Raw genomic sequence first — 20,776 nt, 5'->3', positions numbered from 1 at the left:
GGTGTCCACATGGACCTGGCAAATTTGGAAAATTCGGATGTGTTTCTCAAGCAGGAGTGTGCTCAAGGAACCAGGAAATGTGGGACTCAGTGGGCTCCCTGGGCACATGTTGGGCATATGTTGGGCATGTACCGTGCCAGGCTGGCACAGAAAGCCCAGTTCCTTGCAGCCCCATCCTCACTGTCCCTCCTGCACAGGGCAGGTAGGAAGGAGGTCACCATGAGAAACTTCTCTGCCCAGCCGAGAGCAAGATCCCAGCATCTGTCCCCACACTGTGCAGGGCCACGGCTAATGGTGTGAGGACGCACAGACACACACTGTGGCACCTGTCCCTGCTCCTTTTCTTTCTTCATGGCCTTCAGGAGATTCAGCCTGTGAGCCTGGAAGCAGGTTTGGGTGATGGTGTGTATTTAGGAAGGGATGGGATGGATTTAGGGGCATAGGTCTGGAGACAGGGCTGCTGAGGCATTGGAGAGCATGGGGAGATGGTCTCAGTGGCGGGTGAGCTGCTGGCTGGTGATGGCAGTGTCCAGGAGGAGCACTCAGAACGTGTGTTAGTGTGTTTTTTGTGGCTCTGCTGCCATGCCCCAACAGACTGCTCCCAGTGCCCCATTCCCGCTGCATCCCAGGGGATGTCATCCAGTCCCCGTGCTGGGGATCAGCCCTGCACGCTCACTCCTATGTCTCTGCACATCCAGCCAGAGCTCAGCGTTCCCCCCTCAGCACTTCCCTGCCTTGTCCCTGCTCACCCCTTCCCGCAGTGTTTCTTGTGGCGGTCCTCAGAACAGCCTCGTGTTTCAGTGTCTCCCTGGACCGAGCTGCTCCGGGGGTCCCGCACGGGGCTGCTCCCACCACACACCTCCAAGGGGATTGCACCGAGCAGCGGGACTGCACGACCCTCGCGGGCTCCTTCCAGCTCGGCACGTCCTGCGATCCCATGAGGGACCCCTTACCGCCCTGCTCCCCGGGGGCCTTTCCCCGGGAGCGAGCCGCCAGCCCTCAGCCCGGGCGCGGGGGGGCGGCCCGGAGCGGCGAGGAGGGCCGGGCGCGGCGGAAGGCGGCGGGAGCGGGGCGGGCCCCGGGGGAGGCGGGCCGGGGAGGCCGGGCCGCGCTGAGGGCCGCGCCGGGGGGAGCGGGCGCGGGGCCGCGGTGCGGCGGGCGGGGCGGGGGAGGCCCCGCAGCCGGCGCTCCGGCAGGTGGCACTGGCCGCCTCCCCCGCGCCCCCCCCGAGCTCCGCCGCCGCGCTCAGTCCGCCGGCGCCGATGCTGCTGAGCGGAGCGGCCGGCTCGGAGCGCGGCGGCTGCAGCGGCGGGGCGGGGGCCGGCGGGGCCCCGCAGTGCGTGGGCACCATGGCCCGCTGGCTCCGCGAGCACCTGGGCTTCCGCAGCGCCCGGCCCGCGCCGCCCGCGCCGCCCAAGCCCGACTACCGCGCCGGGCCGCCGCCTCAGCCGCCCCTGCCGCCCGGAGGCGCGGCCGAGCCGCTGGCCGCCGCCCAGCCCGACATCGTGGCGGCCTACCGGCTGCAGAAGGAGCGCGACTTCGAGGACCCCTACAGCGGCCCGCCGCCCGCCGCCGCCCCCGACGGGCCCCGCTACGTCTCGCCCAAGCACCGGCTCATCAAGGTGGAGGCGGTGGAAAAGGTGCCCGCCAGCCCCTCGCCGCCGCCGCCGGTGCCGGCTGCCCCCAGCTCGCCCTCGGCCGGTCCCGAAGCGCCCGACGAGCCGCCACAGGAGGTGAGTGCCCGGACACGGGGCCCCGGTGCTCTCCCGGCGCTATCCCGCCACTTGCGGGGTCCCGAGTGACCGCCCGCAGCCTCGGCCCCTGCCGTGAGGGGCAGTACCGGGACCCTCGGGGCAGGTGGCGCCTGAGCCTCTCGGTCACGGAGATGGCCCCGGTGGTCCCGCCAGACTGTTGGCACCGCAGTAAGGAGCGGGGTTGGGATCCTCGAGCACCCGCGGGGGCCCGGCCGGGCTCCACGGGGCTCCCGTGTCGCGTTCCCCTGTGCCCCGGCAGCCCCGACATGCCGGGCACACGTCAGCGGCACCGGGGGCGGCCACGGCTTCTCCTGCGGCTCCCGCGGGCGGCAGATACGATCCCCCGCGGGAAGCCGAGGAGCGCAGCACTGTCTGCGGTGCCCTCCGAGGCCGGGGCCGCTGACCCTGGGCCTCGCAGCGCTCCGTGCCCGGCGGATCTCCCCTGCCCGCCTGCCCGTGCCAGCGGCGGCGGCCGGACCCCAGAGATGCCGTGCTGCTTTGTCAGGAGCTTCAGCGCCTCTTTGTCTGCCACCCCCCCCACGCCGGCTTCTCCAGGCTTGAGAGCAGAGCCTGGAGCTGCCAGGCAGGCGAGAAACATCCCCGGTGAGAGGCAGGAGCTCCCCATGGCACACGGGCTCTGAGTGGCACCGGACCTGCTGGAGGATAAGCCCGAGCGGGGCTGCGGCCCTCGGTGCCGGGCCTCGCTCTCGGAGGAGAGGCTGATGCGGGGACTGCGCAAATGAAGGCAGGAGGGGGTAATTAGTGCCCGCTAGCGCTGCCGCCTGCAAGACGGGGCTTGTCAGGCGAACTCGACGGGATTGCAGATCTGGCTGGTGGAGGGAATCGCGGATACAGTCAGCGATGCCATCCGTGGTCCTGGCACTGCCGGGCGGCACAATGAAATGAGCACCGGGAAAAATCTGCTAGGGAATGTTTTAAGCAGATAGAAAAACTTGTTGCTGGTGGATCTTGGGAAGTTGCCTGTACTGAGTAATTGCTTTTGGGAGATTTCTCGAGTGGCCCAGCAGAGCTCCCCTTGTGAGCTGGGTGAACTGGCTGCTGCGGGCAGCAGAGGGGGATGAGGAGGGTGGCAGGGGGGATAGGGAGCAGACGTGCCACCGTGGTGCTGTGGTTTGCTGAGGCAATCTGGATGGCTTTTTTGTCTGGAACATGTGTTGCAGGATCAGAGCAGGAGCGTGTGGACTCAGGCTGTGATGTGCAAAGGGCTGAGCCAGGGCTGAAGGAAGCAGGGACTGCTGACAGGTACAGCCAGGCTGTTTGGGGACCCAAAGGCTGGGGAGAACCGGAGGAGTTTGGAGAAAAGTCGGAAGCTGTGCTCAAACGGCACTAGGCTGAAGACCCTTCATTTTTCCAAGATAGGCAGTGATTAGATTACTGATGGTCTCCTGCATGCCACTGTAGGGAGGAGACTTCTAATTCTTTAGAGCTCTTATATGTGATGGACACAGAGCTCCAGAGCCTGGGCAAAACCGGACTAAAAGTGGAACTATTTGATAGCGCTTGCAGCTGTCCATTAATACAGTTTTCCTGGAGGAGCCAGGGAGCATCCACCATGTAGAGCAGCTGTGCTGGGCTGAAAAGCCCTTTGCAGCTCTCATCCACTGGGCTGAGCAGTGGGAGGGTTCCCCAACAGATCCAGCATCATGGAGGCTCTTCCTGAAGGTGGTACAGGAGGATGGAAGTGCCTGCTGGGGGTTACTTATGCTTGTGACCCTTGCTCTTGGTGGTGGCAAGCTGGCTGGAGCCTCAGCTGAGGTGATGGCTGTGCCCAGGGCTCAGTGCTCACAGGCTTAGCAGGAGGCTGTGGGCACTGTTCCCTGCCTGCTGCAGGGACTGGCACTGCAGACCCCTGGGGTTGTGGTGATGCTGGAGATTGAAGGAGAAGCACAATTCTGTGTACAGACAGAGCTGCTGGAGCAGAGAGGGTTTTTGTTAATGATAGATGGGGAAAATCATTCTAATAAAATATGCAGCCCTTCCAAGTGGGGATGATTAGGATGGAGACAAGTGGGCAGAGCAGTCCCTGGTTGCTGATTGTGTGGTTTGGCTGAGACTGTGTGGTTTGTTGTGGCTGGGGGCTGGCTGTGCTCCCTGGGCACCCTGTGCCTGCTGTAGCTGTCGTGTTTCTTCTGGAGAATGGAAAGGGCAGGAACATCTTGGTACAGGAATCCCTCCTGCCTGGGCTGCACCATGCTTTGCTGCTGTAGCACATCTGTTACATCTTTGCCCCTTCTGTGGGATCTGCAGCGAGCTGTGCCGTGGCTTGTGCTGCTTTCCAAACTCTGCTGGAAATGGTGTGGACAGCACACGTCCTCCTCGGCCTGCTTGGTGTGCCAGGCCTTTCCCCACAGCAGTGGGCAGTGGACTGGCCCTGTGCCATTCACCTGAGCCAGCTGGACACTCTGGAGGTGCTGTCCCTGCTGGGTTTGGATTAGGCACAAGAAGCAGCACCAGTGGGGAGAGATGCACTGAGGGACCTGCCACTGCCTGCACCCAGGGCATGCTTGATAATAATTGTTTACATTTGTTCCTGAGGCCTCTCAGCTTCTCAGGAGGAAAAAATCCTAAGGAAAGGATTTTTCATAAAAAGATGTCTGTGACACAAACCTGGTTTCTTTTCAGGCTAAATTAAAAGATACTCAGATACCAAGTAGGATTCACTTAGTTCAGCTCTGTGGTTTTGACCTTAAATGATCAGTACTTTCCATCTGAGTTACCAAGATGCTGAGGAAGCCATGAGAAGAATAATCAGAGATGGACAGGGGGATCTGCCTGAGGACGCCTCTGTCCTGTGCCCAGCAGGAGCAGTGTGCTGTGCTTGCTGGGAGTGCGGGCTCAGTGCTGCAGGGTGTGGGAACAGCCGCTCAGGAAGCTCCTGGGTGTGTGTCCTTCCTGCCAGAGCTCCTCCATCTGAGTCATCTGACACGCTGCCGATGCTGTGCTGTGTGTGTGCCCTCCCCTGTGCCACGGCTGCAGCCCCAGCTCCCTGCCCAGCCCACCTGTCCCTGGGGGGCCTGCACCAGACCCTTCTTGGAAGGTCAGCTCTGTGTTTGCTTTGGGGTTTGGCTCCCGTGTCTGCCAAAAGCCCAGCTGCCAGATGTGTAAAACCGGAGGGATTTTGCACCTGACGGAGTTTGTGCGATTTATTTACCCAATCTTCTGAGGAGACCCCAAATGTGCTTTACCTCTAGGGCAGGAAACTCGTTTTTAAGGGGGAAGATCTCCCCAGGAATCCTCTGCAAACCTCTGTGTGGAGTAGAACATCTTGTTGTGGCAGAAGGTGGTGGCAGGTAGAATGTTTCTGGGACAAAGAACCCCAGCTCTGCCCCGGGATTTTGGTGTCTGAGCTGTGAATGCTCTTGAAGAGCTGTGATCTGTCACCTTCACTGGTGGGCAGCATAAAAGCTGTTTGACTGTGAGAACCCAGTGATGATTTGGTTCTTTGCATTAATTTTGTTTTGATCTTTCCCCCCCCTTGTTGTTGGCATGTACAATAGAGTGAGACCAGCCTCAGTGCTGCAGCAGGGGTCTGAGTGTGCATTGCTGTGGCAGATAAACATGTGAAAAACACTTGTGCTCAAGCAGGATGTGTGTCCAGGTGCCAGTGGTGCTTGGCTGCTCCCTGAAGGACTGGTCTGCACCAAGAGCTGCCCTGGGATGGTGGCTTTGCACGTCATGCTTTTGCTTTGCACCCAGATTATTTCAAATCTAGCAAAGCTTGTGCTCTGTGTGAGCAGGCAATGCCTCCACAGCCGTGTGCTGGGATCAGCAGGCAGCGAGCAGCTCTCTCAGCAACATGGAACATGAGCAAAGCATGGAAATGCCTGGCCTTGGAGCAAAGTGTGGGGGGCTCAGGGCACCCCTGTGAGCTGCCCTGCCAGGGCTGTGCCCCCTCCCTCTCTTGGGAGCAGCAGTTTGCACTGTGGCTGCTGCTGAGAGCCCTGCATGGCTCATAAAGTCCAGAACTCGGATTAGGAAATGTCAGAGATTCAGTTTCCTGGGCAACCGTGGTACAGCCCCTTGTGCAAGGGCATTAGGATGTGCCCGGTGACTGCAGGATCCCTGCTGTTTGCCCCACTCCTGGCACTGGCTGGAGCCTCCAGCCCCTCAGTCCTGGGGCTTGAGGCACCATTCTCGTGGGCTTGCTTGTCCATCCTGAGGTTGTGATGCTCCTGGAGGCAGAAATTCCCTTCCCACCTTTTCTGTGGCTCTCTGCTGTAATATCCGACCATGTGAAAAACACATGGATTTATGTTCTCATCACCCTGCAGTTGGGAGACCTTGCTCCTATCAAGTGGCATCCTTGAGGCAGTGGAGAAGCAAACCAGTGTGGCAAATTCCCCCAAACCCAAGGAGCTTGCCTCTAACCAGAGCCATTTGCTCTGGGTCCAAACTGAACCCAGCAAACCACATCCTCTACTAACAAAATCCATCTAATCTCTGCTGAGTGCCTCTGCAAACTTCTGCAGGCAAAATACCCAGTTTTAGGGGTCTTGACAGAAACCTGTTAGATTCTCCACCATCCTCTTCTTTCTAGACCTGGAAGCATCTGTGTGGGGCCACTCTGTGAGCCTGCTGGAGCTTGTGCATTCCTCCCTGGGGAGCCAGGCCTAAACACAAGGAAATACATTTGGAAATATGGAAATAAGGAAGGGTTTGATGGTCTTGGAGGTCTTTTCCAGCCTTAGTGATTCCTTGACAGTGACCACTGCATGCAGGGAAGCCTCCTGGCCCTGTCTGGAGCTGCTGTGTGTGGTGCAGAGAGAGGGTCCAGGACTGGCACCAGCAGCACCATAGGTCTCCTCTGGGGCAGTCTGGAGGTGATCACAAGCAATGCTCATACCCTGGCATGGAGGGACCAGGTTTGGAGAGCTGACCCTGTTCCCCACGCCCCATGGAGCTGGGACATTTGGTTTGGAGAGCTGAGCCTGTTCCCCATGCCCCATGGAGCTGGGACATTTGGTTTGGAGAGCTGACCCTGTTCCCCATGCCCCATGGAGCTGGGACATTTGGTTTGGACCTGACCCTGTTCCCCGTGCCCCATGGAGCTGGGACATTTGGTTTGAGAGCTGACCCTGTTCCCCATGCCCCATGGAGCTGGGACATTTGGTTTGAGAGCTGACCCTGTTCCCCATGCCCCATGGAGCTGGGACATTTGGTTTGAGAGCTGACCCTGTTCCCCATGCCCCGTGGAGCTGGGACATTTGGTTTGAGAGCTGACCCTGTTCCTCATGCCCCATGGAGCTGGGACATTTCGGGAGGAGCTGGTGAGCCAGGCACGGAGCCTCATGTAGCTCACAGGGATGCCAAGCCTTGGGACTGCATGGAGATGTTTACAGTTCCAGTTCCTGTTCCCTTTTCCTGCTGGGCTTTCTGTCACAGGCTATTGTTGGGCATTTTGCTCAGGAAGGAGGGAGAAATCTTTTGTTTTGAGCTGATTATTGGAGCTGCAGAGGGATGTGTGAGCAGCCATGGTCCCCGTGGCTGGCCAGCAGCAGGGCAGCATCGTGGTGAGGATGGAGCCTGGCACCAGGTGGGTGCCACACCATGCTTGGGACATTTGGTCCTTGCTGTGGGACATCTGCACAGCCCTTTTTGTGGCAGCAAATCCCCCCAAGCTGGGGGTGTGTGTCCTGGGGGGTGCTGCTGGAAATTTGCCTGGCCCCACTTTGGGAGCAGGCTTTGGGGTGGAGGTGGGTGTACAGCTCCAGGCTTCTTGGGGACTGCAGGGCCATGTCATGGGGTGCTCTGATGGGAAGCTGCTGAGATGCTAGAGCAGGCATGTGGCTGCAGTGCTGGAGGGGATTGAGCTCTGGGACATGCCCCATATCCTACTGCAGGATCCCTTTCACTAATAAGTGCAAATCTCAGGAATTTAGTGCTGACCCTGTGACCTGGCACTTGAGGAGCTCCTGCTTTCCTGCTTTGGCTTCCTGGAGGAAGGTTCTATCTTGTCTGACTTAACTTGGGATGTGTCTGGGGGTGCTCTGGAGAGGAAGCCATAGGCTATTCTTAGCTTTTTTGTAAGGAAAGCTCCTCGAATGAGTGCACAGAAGCCCTGGAAAATCAGCAGTGAGCTCCTAGTTGTGCCAGTGCCAGCTGACACCCCGTGTTTGGGATCTGTGCCCCTTGTCCACCCTGTGGCTGTGTAGGGGAGCATGTGTGCCATGGAGGGGTACAGCCCTGCTGGCAGCCCTGTGCTGCAGTGGGCACCAGCCAGGCCATGCGTGTGGGTGCTGGCAGGTGGGGCCTGGTGCTGAGGGAGGGGCAGAGCTGCCTTCTGCTCTGCTTGGCTCCATCTCAGCTTTCAGGACAAAGGCTGGAGCATTTCCACAGCCAACTGCTGGTGCCTGGAAAGCTGTCACTGCCTGCAGGGCTCTGCAGGGCTGCCACAGTGTGGGTTTGGGTTCTCTTGCTGCTGGAGGAGCTCATGGTGGGCTCTGCCTTCCACCTGCCAGTAAAGGCAGAGAGTGCCTTAACCCTTTTCCTGTTCTTGCCCTGTTCCAGCTGGCTGTTCTGGAGGACTATGCAGATCCCTTTGATGCAGCACAGGTGGCAGGCAGCCAGGCAGGGCTGGAGAAGGTGATGGAGAATGATGGATATATGGAGCCCTATGAAGCCCAGAAGATGATGGCTGGTAAGGTGGAAGGTGTCACACAAAGGCCACTCTTTACACCTCTGGTCCCCGAGTTTGGTGGCTACTGTACTCTGTTCCTTGCAGCCCCCACGTGAGGCAAACCTGGGTGATGGTTCTGGTAGGGGACAGCCATTTTGCAGGCGAATTTTCTCAGCTTTATCCTTGTGCACTGGGTTTGCAGGAGCATGCAAAGACTGTCTGAGCACTACCGGCACATCTCTCCCTGAGGTGCTGTCCCCCAGGACCCCAGTTGCCAGGTGGAGTCAGGAGAGACCTGACATTCCATGCATCTGGCTTAAAACTAAGATGGATGTGGGAGCTGTTTAATTCAGTTAGGACTGACTGGGCCAGAACATGCAGTGCCTGCTGCAGCAGCAGGGCCCCCAGTGGGCCTGTGTGGAGCTGGAAAGCTGTGGTGAGCTGGGAGCATGTGCTCCTGAAGGCAGTGCTCAGGGTCACCATGCTGGCTCTGCCTCTGCTTTGCAGCTCTGTGGTTTTCCTGGAGTAAGTGGTTTCTGGAAAGCTCATGTGGCTTTTTCAAGTAGTCCATTATATTTCTTGGAAAAACCAGCAAGCAGTGGAGAGACTGCTTGTGCCTGTGGGAGAGACTTCGTTTTGCTTGAGGGATGGGCATTTTATTAAACCAACCACTCTGGGGGTCCAGGGGAGAAGCCCAGCCTCACTGCTTGCAGGAAATCAGGCTCAGGGCACTCTGTCCCCGTTTTGCCAGGAGTGGGCTGTGGGCATCTTGGTGCTCCTGCTCCTGGCAGCTGCTTGCTGTCTCCTCATCTGCTGATGCTCCCTGCCCCATTTCACCACGAGTGACACTGATCCCTGTTATCTAGCACCGTTTTGGGGGGGACCACGGCTGTGTTGGCAGAAGGCTCATGGTCCTTTCCCTCCTGTGTGGGCAGAGATCCGCCAGAAGGGCCTGCGGGAGGCGCCCGCACGGCCGCTGCCCCTCTATGACACCCCCTATGAGCCTGTGCTGGACACGGACAGCGACTGCTCGGCCTGCCCCAGGCCCAGGGAGTCCCGGCTGCCTGAGGATGATGAGAGGCCACCAGAGGAATATGACCAGCCCTGGGAATGGAAGAAGGAGAGGATCTCCAAAGCCTTTGCAGGTGAGCGATGGGAGCAGCCATAAAGCAAACAACACTTTTTGTGAAGCTGGATCTTTGGGGTTGCTTCATCTTCTAGGGGTCAGTAATGTTGGTCTGTGCATTGTCATAGCTCAGGGAGTATTGTGCTCTTGCAGAAGCTGTTTCTCTGAGCAGGGAGCCAGGCTGGACAGAGTGATGGACAGATCTGCCTTGGTAACCTGTCCAACACCTCTCTCCCATTGCCTCTGCCATGCTCTGACCGATCACAGCCTCTGGTGCAAATTAACACCTTGCTCTGCAGGGGTGGGTTCAACCCCGGGCTCAAGCACATCCCTCCTTCCTCGGGGCAGGAGGATAGCCAAGGAGGCTTCATCCAGCCCCTGACCTATTTATCCATGCTGTGGGATCGATTGTGTTTGTGTTTGGTAATGAGGAAATCCATGCTGTGCATTAGCACTGGCTCCTTGCCGCTGCTGCCTAATTGCTGCGCTCTTATCTAGGATGCATTTTAATTGCAGCATTGTGTGGCTGTGCTGCAGATGCTGCTGAGGGTGCTCAGGCTGGTGCCACTGTGTGGAGATGATGGCAGAGAGACATGTGGAAATTTGGGGTTGGGGAGTGGTTCACCCTTTGGGTTTGGGCGATGTGTGTGCTGGGCTCAGTGTCACAGTGTCACTTGTGCTTGGGGTACAAGTCCCACAGCACCCTGTGCCAAGGGTTTGGTGTGTCAGGCTCCATCATGGAACAGTGCTCTGCTGGCCTGGGTTTGTGCTGAGGTGTCTGTGCTCTGGATGAGCTGCTTTACTTGATATCCCTGGGTGGAGGTGGTGTGTTCACAGGTCTGGCTCACCTGTAGATACATGTGGCTGCTGGCCAGGGTGCTTCAGGCCTGCTCTGAGTCCCAAGGGAGTCAGGTTGCTGTTCCCTGGGCCACGCTGTGGGACCTGCTGCCCATTTTTTTGTGAAGCCAGGGCACATCCTGCTGTGTTTTGTGGGGTATTTTTTCTCTCCAGTGATGCCAAGGGGTCCACGAGACCTCTGCTGATGGGCAGCTGCTACTGGCACAAGGCTGCAACCTACTGGTGCCTGGCAGGGAAATGTGCACCCTGTGGGTCACTGGGAGGTACCTATGGCAGGACAGATGCACAGGCAGGACAGATGGCAATGGGATACTTGGTCAAGACCCCCAGACAGACAAGTATGTGGAATGGGGTGATTGCAGGCTCCCCCAAACCCCAGAGAGGGTGGAGCAGGGTCTCTCTGTTGGGAATGTGCCCCACCTCAGGCCCGTCCCTGCTTGGTACTGTGGAGGGGATGAGATGGCCAAGCTGATGTAGGGCTCCTGGGAATCCTGAGGTCTTTTCCCCCACAACTGTTCTCCTTCTCTGTGGGTCTCTGGTGTTGCTGATGGTTTTATCTAAACCCCTTCTTTCTCTCTCTTTCTCTCTGTTTCCCACACCCTCCCCACCCCCCATCCAGTTGAAATCAAGGTCATTAAAGACCTGCCATGGCCCCCGCCGGTGGGACAGCTGGACAGCAGTGAGAGCCCCCCGGATGGGGAGCCCGGGGCCCCCCTCCCTGCGCAGCACAGCTACGAAGACGCCAATGGTGGGTCCTGCGTGCCAGCGCCGTGTCCGTGACTCTGCACTGCTGGGCTGCCTCGGGGCTTGCCCTGGGCAGGGCCAGACATGAACCCCCTCCTCTGCCCTCCCCAGCTCCTCCTCTGCCCTCTCCTAGCTCCTCCTGGCCCTTCAGTTGTCCCAGGTGTTTGTCCTGCTGTATTTTCTGCTGCAGAGGCACTGTCTCTTTGGTGCCTCAGCTCTCAGGAGCAGAGCTGCTCTGGGGCATTATTCCATGGCATGGCAGAGTTGTTACTGTCCCTTTTGTTCTCTCCTCTTTGCCTCTGAATTCCCAACATTTGATGGCTGCTGTTAAGGTCTTCTCAACAACTGTACTGAGTATTTAGGTGATGTTTTCTTTCATTGACTGATTTTTTAATGCCCAGGTCCCTTACAGGTGTGTTAGCAGCTAATTCAGATCCCAGTGCTGAAGCTGGGGCTGTTTTTTCCCCTCTTCATTATTTAGCACTGCTCCGTTTCCTCTGCTGTTTTATTACCTTGCTGCTTAGTGTCAGGAGGTCCCTGTGGATTCTCCACTCTTTCTTTGCTATCCTGAGCAGCCAAATCTCCCAGGTACACTTTGTCATCTCAGGTTTGCCTTGCTGTGAAACCTTTTTTTGTGTGCTGAGCACAGAGCCCCTGGGTAAATCCCCTTTGGATGCTGCTGGCAGTCTCACTTATGAAAGCCAAATATTGCTGCTTCTCTTTTAACCCTTTATTAGTATTTCAAGGACCTTGCTCTTATGCTGTGGTGAATTAGGATTTTGCCAAGAGCATTAGGTGGGGGGAGTTTGTGGAAAGCCATGACTGGGTTGTTACCAGTGTGGAGCTGGGATGCAGGCTGTGCCTTTTCCTGTGTGTCACTGGTGCTGTCCAGGTGGGCACTCACTGCAGTGCCAGCTGCACATGACTGATTCCCTTATCTGCAGCTACCCAGATCCCTGCAGAGCTCCATAAGATAAAAGCCAGAGTGGCCTTTGCTGCCTCCTGGGTGGGCCTGAGCACAGGCTGCAGGTGATGCCTCATTGTGGTGCTGATGGTGGGGGCACTCGAGAGCAGTGGCCGCTCTGCCAGGGCTTTGCTGGGTGTTTCCCAAAGCCCCAGGGGAGCTGCAGGCTGAGATCACTCCTCAAGAAGAAAGGTCTTGGCAGGTGGGAATTTTCTGATCCTCTTCCTGCAGTGAGTGCAGGTGTCGAGAGAAATTGATCTCTTTGTTATGCAGGCTCCCCTCTTCCCCTCTCATTTATTATCCCCACAGTGGCTCTGACATGCATCCTGCTCCTGATGAACACATCACTTTGTCATTTTTCCTGGTTTTAGCAACACAGGGTCTCTTTTTTTTTTTCCCCTCTGACTTGCCTTGCTTTGTTGTATTAAGTTTATCTTGCCAGAATTTTGTCTCATTTTCTATTTCCCATGTCTAGGGGTGACTTGAACGTCTTGAAGGATGTCTTCTTCCTCCTAAGGGCTTGTTTTTAATATCCTGTTTAATCATGCACCTGCCTCTGTCTCCCTCTGACAGGTGCAATGCATTTCTTTTGAGCCTGGAACACAATGACTTTGTGCCGCCAGCAAACACTTGGGCTGTTTGATTGCCTGGCTTTTAATGATTGCCCCAATTTTTTAAGGTGATGAGTTGAAATTGAAGCCTGTGTGTGATGTACAAGGGGAGCATGGCTGGTAAAAAGCCAGAGTGCTGCAGAAGCAGGGCTTGTCAAGCCATAATGCCAGGCATCTCCTCCCTGGGCTGTGCTCAGGGGGGGTTATGCCATGGCTGCCTTCCCCTCCTTGCAGTGCTGGGGGGCTGAGTCCTGCTCACCTGCACAGGGCTTGGAAAAGGTATCACTCAAACAGCTGCCTCAGAGGATGCCCTGCTAGAGAGGAAAAGATCCCTCTGGTATTTTTTACCTCCCCCTCCAGCAGCCAGGGAGCATGAAGAGTTGTTCTGTCTGGGGCATTCCAATAGTCCTAGGGCATTTCTGGGCTCAGCCACCTCCAGAGTGACTGTGCTGCCACAGTGTCAGCCCCTGGCAGCCCCACACTGTGGCAGCTCTGCCTGATCAATAAGTAATTTGTGCAAGGGGATTGGTGGTACAGGGAGCAATAATGAACTCTTGGGAGGAAGGAGAGCTGATATTGTTAATGCTGAAATCATCCTGCTTGGAAATAACAGGCAGTGGGAGGCCAGGTCCCTGGGGCACAGCTCAGTCAATGCCCCGCACTCCTGGCTGTGGCTGGGCTGGTGACAGGCAGGTGGCAGTGTCAGGGAGGTACCTGCAGTCCAAATATCACCTTCCCACCTTGAGGAATTGTTTTTTCACCCCGTTTGTTTGTGCCAGCAGAATGTGGCCATTGGTTCCAAACTGACAGCTTCCTTTAGCTCCATCTATCCCCTCTTCCTCTGAGATTGGGGAACCTCTTCTTGCTGTATCTCACTTAACCCTGTGCCACAGCCACTGAATCTATTTTTGCATCAGCAAAACCTCCTGAGCTTTTGAAGCTTCCCTGGAAATGTCTTCCATGGGCTCAGCTACTGGCTGCAGCTTGGGCACTGCAGTGAGCCCAAGAGCTGCCCTGCCCTTGCTTAGGCCAGGGGGATGGGGCAGTGTGAGGTGACCCAGTGTGATGTAAGTGGCTCTGGCTCTTCCTGCCAGGGGAAGTTCTGATCCCAGCCTGTGATGTCTGTCTGTCTGTCTGTCTTGCAGGTCCCTCGGAGGGGCTGGGGTACGGCCGCACCTCGCCCTGCAGGGAGGAGAAGGCCAGGGCTGTCCTCAGGCACGGCTCCAGCAGCCTCAAGAACACAAAGACACTGACAGCTGAGCCTGGCCCCTTTGTTGGGGAGAGGATCGACCCTGCCCTGCCCCTGGAGAGCCAGTGGTGAGTCCTGCCTGCCCAGCATGGCTGCCAACCCTCTCACTGCACAGGGAGCCCTGTGGCCACACCATGAGGATCCCTGGGGCACCCTTGCTCCTTCCTTTCTTCCTTGGCCCCACATTTCAGCCTGTTTGTCCCTGCCCCTTGTCTCCCAACCCCAGTGATGCCACCCCCTTCCCTCTCCCTGAGTGTGGCTGCAGTCCCTGGGGAGGTGCTGGCATTGCTGCTGCCCCAGGGCAGGGCCCTTGGCATGGTGTGTGCTCTGTGCCCAGCACAGCAGAGCCCCTGCCATAGGGTGTGCCCTGTGCCCAGCCCAGCAGAGCCCTTGGCACAGTGTGTTCTCTGTGCCCAGCATGGCAGAGCTCTTTCCCCCTGCTGCCCCAGGGCAGGGCCCTTGGCATGGTGTGTGTTCTGTGCCCAGCGCAGTGGATCCCTCTCCCCCTGCTGCCCCAAGGCAGAGCCCCTGCCATAGTGTGTGCCCTGTGCCCAGCCCAGCAGAGCCCCTGCCAGGTGTGCTCAGTGCCCAGCACAGCAGACCCCTTGGCAGCTGTGTATTCTGTGCCCAGCACAGCAGAGCCCTGTCCCCTTGCTGCCCCAGCACAGAGCCCTTGCCAGGGTGTGTGCTTTGTGCACAGCCCAGCAGAGCCCTTGGCACAGTGTGTGCCCTGTGCCCAGCCCAGCAGAGCCCTTGGCAGCTGTGTGCTCTGTGCCCAGCACAGCAGAGCCCCTGCCAGGTGTGCCCTGTGCCCAGCAGAGCCCCTGCCAGGTGTGCCCTGTGCCCAGCAGAGCCTGTGCCAGGTGTGCCCTGTGCCCAGCAGAGCCCTTGCCAGGTGTGCCCTGTGCCCAGCAGAGCCCGTGCCAGCTGTGTGCCCTGTGCCCAGCAGAGCTGATGGCACAGTGTGTGCCCTGTGCCCAGCAGAGCCCGTGCCAGCTGTGTGCCCTGTGCCCAGCAGAGCCCGTGCCAGCTGTGCCCTGTGCCCAGCAGAGCCAGTGCCCTGTGCCCTCTCCCTGCAGCTGGTACCACGGGGCCATCAGCCGGACGGACGCGGAGACGCTGCTGCGGCTGTGCAAGGAGGCGAGTTACCTGGTGCGCAACAGCGAGACCAGCAAGAACGACTTCTCCCTGTCCCTCAAGTGAGTGAGCCTGCCAGGCCTGGGGGTGCACCCAGCACAGGTGACCCTTGAGTGGCCTTGGGTGGGTGCCCCAAGTGAATTGTGCCCATATGAGATGATTACTTGTGGCTGTGGCACAGGTTTCTGGTTTGGTGTCTCGCCAAAAAAATCTCTCGGGGAAATCTGTAGGCCTGCTGCTCTTCCTTGGCAGTGCTCATAATCCCTCAGATAGATGTGCCTCACTTCTCAGTCAGATGTGTCTGGTTACAGCTTCCAGCTCTGTTTTCTTGTTCCCCCTTTTTTTTGTAGCTTAGTTTTATGGGAAAAGAAAGTTTGTAAGAGCCCACTGTTGATGGGAGTGTGGGTACCCATCTTTGCCTCCCCAGCCCACAGATCCATTGCTCAGCTGTAGAGAGGGCTTTGCCCTGCTCTGCTTTGCCATCCCCACAGCACACCATGGTTTCTGCTTGTGGTTTTTGGGGAATCTTTATATTCTTCCCAAGTTTTCCAGATTCCTTGGATGCCAAAATTGCATGAAGCATCTCTGCATGTGTCCTGACAGGGGGGAACTGCCCACAGCTCCTCATCCACCTCTTTCCTGGCTCTTGGGGCAGCACAAATCCACAAAATCAAAGCTGTTACTGTTTGAAGATGATGATGGATGAGCAAATACCTTCCTGCTCTGCTGCTGGACAGCTATATTAGCTCTGTTCCTGCCAGATGGGAAATAAGTATTCATGGAGCACTTCAGCTATCCCTGCCCAACAACAGGCCCCTTAACCCTGTGCTTCTCTCAGTATACTTTGAGTTTCCCCACTGGTCTCTCTACCTGCATTGCTCCCAAGGGCTTTCAGCCTTTCTGTTTATTTCCCAGTGGCACAATTGTGAATTAAATTGCTCTCTCTTCACATTTTTTTCACTCTTTTTGTTGCCTTCAACACCAAAGCAGGGCAGGAGCTCCATTGAAAATACATTTCTTCCTTCTTCATTTAGAGCTTTCAGATCAGCCAATAAACCCTTCTGAAAGAGCTCCCTCCTTTCCCTTTTTTTTTTGGTTAGGATTTTTACTGATATTTTAATTTTCTGTGGTTTTTCCTACCCCTGGCTTGTGAGCCATTTTGGAGCAACAGCTTCTTCTGGTTGGGGGGCTGCATTTGAAGCTGCAAGAGGTCTCACCATTGCCTTGGGATTGGCATTAGCCAGGTATGTGTTGGAGAGACTGGGAGGTGGCATTCCATCACCCAAGGTGGCATTCCATCACCTCCCCACAAGCCAGCCACCTGTTTCTTAGTGGTTTTTCCCTTACTTTTTCCATCCTCCTCAGTCTTATGGCAAAATCCTCCTCTCTCAGAGGGCATGTGTGGTTCTGCCATGGTGTGCAGCAATATCCCACCTTCCCCAGCCCCTCAGGGAGTTGTCTGGGCATTGCCTGTCCTTGCAGAGTTTGTGGAGAACCCACAGCCCCAGGAGCAGGATTTTTACTCCACTGCCTTTCTCTGTAGAGCCTGTTCAAGGAAAATCCCCTGGGATGTTTTTATATAGCTGTAAGCTGGCTGTCTGCAGCTCTCTCTATTAGTTTTTTTAAACTTTTTTTTTTTCCTTGAGGAAGGAGGCACAGCCAAGGAGATGGTCTGAAAAGCGTTCCAATGCTGACCTAAAGTACTTTGGTGTTGCTTTAAAGGAAAATATGCACAAGAGAGAGCAGCCAGGAGCAGGTCAGGTGGCTGGAAGGATTTAACCCTGCTGTGACAGTGCTGGCTGGTCCAGGGTGGGCAGCCCCCTGCTGTCATGGACAGGGTCATGTCATTGCCTCAGATGCTTGGAGAGTCCAGAGGGTGGCTGAGGCCACACTGCAAAGCTTTGTGTCCTTCCTTGTGCCTGCAGAGGTGCTCAGCAGGAGCAGCACCCACCCCCTGTTCTGGCTGCTGGTGTTTGCAGCCTGTTCCCTCAGTCATCTCCCTGGGGGTGTGATCCCATCACATCCCTGAGCTTGTGGCAGAGTCCTGTGGAGCACCTGGGGCTAAGCACAGCCAGTGTCAGCTCTCTATGGCTCCTGTGAGGCAGCACTCCATTCCCTCCCAGCTGGGACACAAGACACAGCCAAGCTATTGCTTTTGCTCAGCCCATGCTGGGGGGCTGTGGCTGTCTCTCAGGACAGCTGGCTCCTTGCTGCTGTCTCTAAATGGATTGCAAAGCCATTCTGCTAATGCAGCTGGGCTGTCCATTATGGCCCCTCTCCAGCCGGGGGGATGGGGCCGGGCTGTGCAGCACTCCAAGCAGCTCAGCATCACTGATGAGGTCCTGTCTGCTTTTAAGTCATCAATATTTTGCCATAATGTGCAATCCAGACGCTGCAGACAGGCTGTGGCTCTCCTCGGAGACGCAAATTAATAGCAACAGGGCCATTAGTCCGTCACTTGGAATCAGTGCTCGTGGCAGGGTCTGCCTGCACAGCCTGCCGTGGCTCCGTGCCCGTGCTGTGCTGGGAAATGCTCTTGCTGTGCTGAGCAGGTTTTATGGAGCCTGCAGCGGTGGCATGGGGAGAGGGGGAAGGAAAAATCCTTTGGCTGTGGGCCAAAGGAGAAAAACCTGGTTTGCCACGGTGAGGCCGGAGATCTGCGAGCTGAGGGCATCTTGTGAGAACCAGAGAAAAAGGGGCTTTGTCACATGCAAGGAGCAAAAGCCAGTACCCCTCTGTGACCCTACAGCAGTGATGCCTTCCCTACCACACACACCCTGGGTGGGCACCGTGCAGCATCATTGCCCATGTCCCTGCTTTGCTCTGTGGGGTTTGTTGGAGTCAGCCAGGAGCAGAGCCATGGCTGCAGACAGGAGGCAGCAGTGTCCCCCTCAGCTGCAGGGGCAGGCTGCCTGTGTTGGGGATCAGGAGATGAGGGGAGGCCAGGGCCAGCTCTACCCCCTAACTCTGCCTTGCTCTGTCCTTGCAGGAGCAGCCAGGGCTTCATGCACATGAAGCTGTCACGGACCCAGGAGAACAAGTACGTGCTGGGCCAGCACAGCCCGCCCTTCGACAGCGTGCCCGAGATCATCCATCACTACGCCAGCCGCAAGCTGCCCATCAAGGGGGCCGAGCACATGTCCCTGCTGTACCCGGTGGCCATCCGTACCCTATAGGGATCACCCCACGAGCCAGGCTCCAGGCTGGCTGCACCCAAACTGGCCCATCCCCAGGGCTGAGCGCTGCCGTGCCCAGGATGGGCTCCAGGCCCGCGGGCGGCTCGCTGGGCACAGCCGCTGCCGTCGGGGATTGCTGCGGCCGGGCCCCTCGTCCTGCTCGCCCGGGGGCTCCCGTGCTCTGGTTTTGTGCTGGTGTGGCACTGGAAGGACCCCCTGTGCCAGGAGCTGAGTGGGGCTGTCCACACCTCCACACCTGCCTCCTTGGCAGAGCTTGGCATGCCAGGACTGGAGTGGGACCTTGGAGAGTCCAGGGAGGGGGGCAGTGTGTGCGAGGACGGGGATGAATCATCCGGTAGCAGGCTTGAGGTACCTCCGTGAGGGTGCCTGGCTCTGCCCATGAGAGACAAATGGCTGTGCTCGAGGTGAGGAGGCTGGCAGGGGTGAGCAGGACCTGCCTGGGGCCAGGTAGGCATGCAGAGTGCCAGGCAGGCTGCCCTCAGTGCCCCCTGCTCAGTGCTCGCTGCCAGCCTGTGCCAAACGTGAACAGTGACCGGCCTTGGCCATGTGTGCAGCACCACTGCCCAATAAAGCGGTGCATGGTTGTCTCCTGCTTCATGGGACTGTGTGCCCACACCCCCCCTGAGTGGGGGATCAGTGTAGCAAAACAGTGCAAAGGGAAATTTTGTTACACAAGAGCTTTAAGGGAATTGATTTTGCCTGTGCCGTTGGATACACCGAGATTGGTGTGGTCAGCCAGTGTCCCCTCTGAGACACAGGGGACAAAGGATGCTGGTGGTCACGTCCTTGCCATGTCTTTGAGAGCCTTTGTGGGCAGTGATGGGCTGATTTTGGACTTGCCTGTTACTCCCTGTTAGAAGAGGGTGCCCTTTGGGATCTTTTGCCTTCTTGTTTTCCTTCACTTCTCAGAAATCTTAGGCAAAGTCTCTGAATTTCACAGAGCTCCTGATCTCCTCTGAGAAATGACTGGCTCCACTGCTGTTGTTTGTCTCCCGACACCTTGTCTTTGGGCCAGCTTGCTCCTCTTTATTTTTTTGGCTGAACCTTTCTCTGGTGCTCTGTACTGTTTCATACATCCTTGCCTTTTCACCTTGCTCCTGCTGTTGCTCCTATACCCATGCACATGCATTTCCTCTGTCCATGATCCAGCCTCAGCTCCATCCTGCTGTTACTCCCCAGCAGCACATTCCCTTTCCCCTCTGCTCTCTGCAGCTGGCAGCTGGCTCTCCAGCAAATTCACTACTGGACCAGCAAAACCTTTTCTGTTAGTGGAGCAAAGCCCTGGGGAATTGGTGGGATGAGTTAGCAGTGTTCTGGTGAAGGCTTTGTGTAAAAGCATCATCCTCCCTTCTGCCTGCTGCCAGGAAGAAGCTGTCCCTGCTGGTTGCTGGGGGACACTGAGGTGATTGATGGCACTGGGGGGATTTTGTGATTTTGTGTGGGTGAGTGCTGCAGCCTCTGTAGGAACCCTGCTCTGCTGACCAGGGTTTGGGGTTTTTCAGACTCGATCTTAGCACAGAGACAGCTGTCCTGGCTGCCCTGCACAGCTCTGAGCTGCTCTGGGGGCTGTTGGGCATGGCCAGTGTGGTCTGTGAGTGCACCCCGTGACTGGAGGCTGCACAAGGCTGGGGGGTTGGTCCAGGATGCCTCAGCCTCTGCCGCTCCTTAAAAGGCATTGGATCGAGCTGGCCGGTGTCTCCTTACAGCCTCTGGCTGCTGGCAGCTCTGCCTGCCTCTCCCATCCCAGGGAGGCATTCTGTCCACTGGGGATGGGGGTGACTCCAGTGGGAGGGCTTTGCACCCAAAGCCTGCAGGAAGGACTGGAGGTGCAGAAATCTGGGTGCCCTTTCTGCACTTGGAAGGTTTCAAGTGGCACTTAAACAGCCCTGCAGTGTGAAGGGCTTCACCCCTTCAGCAAAGAGCTCATCATGGGGATCCTCTGCCTTCTTGGAAGCTGGGGTGGGGAAGAAGAGGGTTCCTGTGTCCGTGCCCCTCCCCACAGCGTGGGGCTGCTTTCCTGAGGAGCTGTGGCAGGGAGCAACGTGCCTGGAAGGCAGTGCTGGCTGTGCAGCCTTGTGGTGGGATCCTGCTCAGTCAGCTGGCTCCGTCTCAGAGCATCCCTGCTGAGCACAGGGATGAGGAATGAGACCTGTGTGCATTGCAGGAGCTGCCCAGAGCCAGGCATGGGCCAGCAGCACTGCCTGCAGCTGGGCTGGGTGTCCAGGTGCTCCAGCAAAATGGCTCTTGGGCGTTGCTGTGGGGATCACATCCCTCCTGAGCCCTTCCCCAGGTGAAGAAGTGAAACTCCCTTGTTCTGCCCCTGACCATCCTCAGCAGGACTCTCTGACTCTCCTCATGTACTTGGAAACAGTATCCAGGTGTGGTCTCACCAATGCCAAATAAAGGGAAATAACCCCTTCCTTTGTCCTGACCACCAAAAATATATCACTCCAGTTCTAGCAGGAGTTTCTCTCCAGAAAATTTGAACTGAAGTTCTCT

At 57.3% G+C, this 20,776-nt stretch overlaps 1 protein-coding gene across 1 annotated transcript; it reads left to right on the top strand.

The window, feature by feature from the left end:
* Positions 1-1,262: 1,262 nt before the first annotated feature.
* On the top strand, positions 1,263-18,869 carry SHF (Src homology 2 domain containing F). The gene is made up of 7 exons (XM_058033569.1): positions 1,263-1,733; positions 8,283-8,412; positions 9,327-9,536; positions 10,995-11,123; positions 13,840-14,011; positions 15,023-15,142; positions 18,070-18,869. The coding sequence occupies exons 1-7, from the start codon at positions 1,263-1,265 to the stop codon at positions 18,254-18,256; spliced, it is 1,419 nt and encodes a 472-aa protein (XP_057889552.1). The 3' UTR covers positions 18,257-18,869.
* Positions 18,870-20,776: the final 1,907 nt, after the last annotated feature.

This window comes from Melospiza georgiana, chromosome 13 (assembly GCF_028018845.1).
Source record: "Melospiza georgiana isolate bMelGeo1 chromosome 13, bMelGeo1.pri, whole genome shotgun sequence".
Classification (NCBI taxonomy): domain Eukaryota; kingdom Metazoa; phylum Chordata; class Aves; order Passeriformes; family Passerellidae; genus Melospiza; species Melospiza georgiana.
This window is presented reverse-complemented; position numbering and strand designations above follow the sequence as displayed.

Bases quoted from the DNA above. Each gene is read 5' to 3' on its own strand.
- SHF (XM_058033569.1), top strand. From the start codon at position 1,263: ATGCTGCTGAGCGGAGCGGCCGGCTCGGAGCGCGGCGGCTGCAGCGGC. The intron at 11,124-13,839 runs GTGGGTCCTGCG...TCTGTCTTGCAG, and splicing joins CAGCTACGAAGACGCCAATG to GTCCCTCGGAGGGGCTGGGG. The intron at 14,012-15,022 runs GTGAGTCCTGCC...CTCTCCCTGCAG, and splicing joins CTGCCCCTGGAGAGCCAGTG to CTGGTACCACGGGGCCATCA.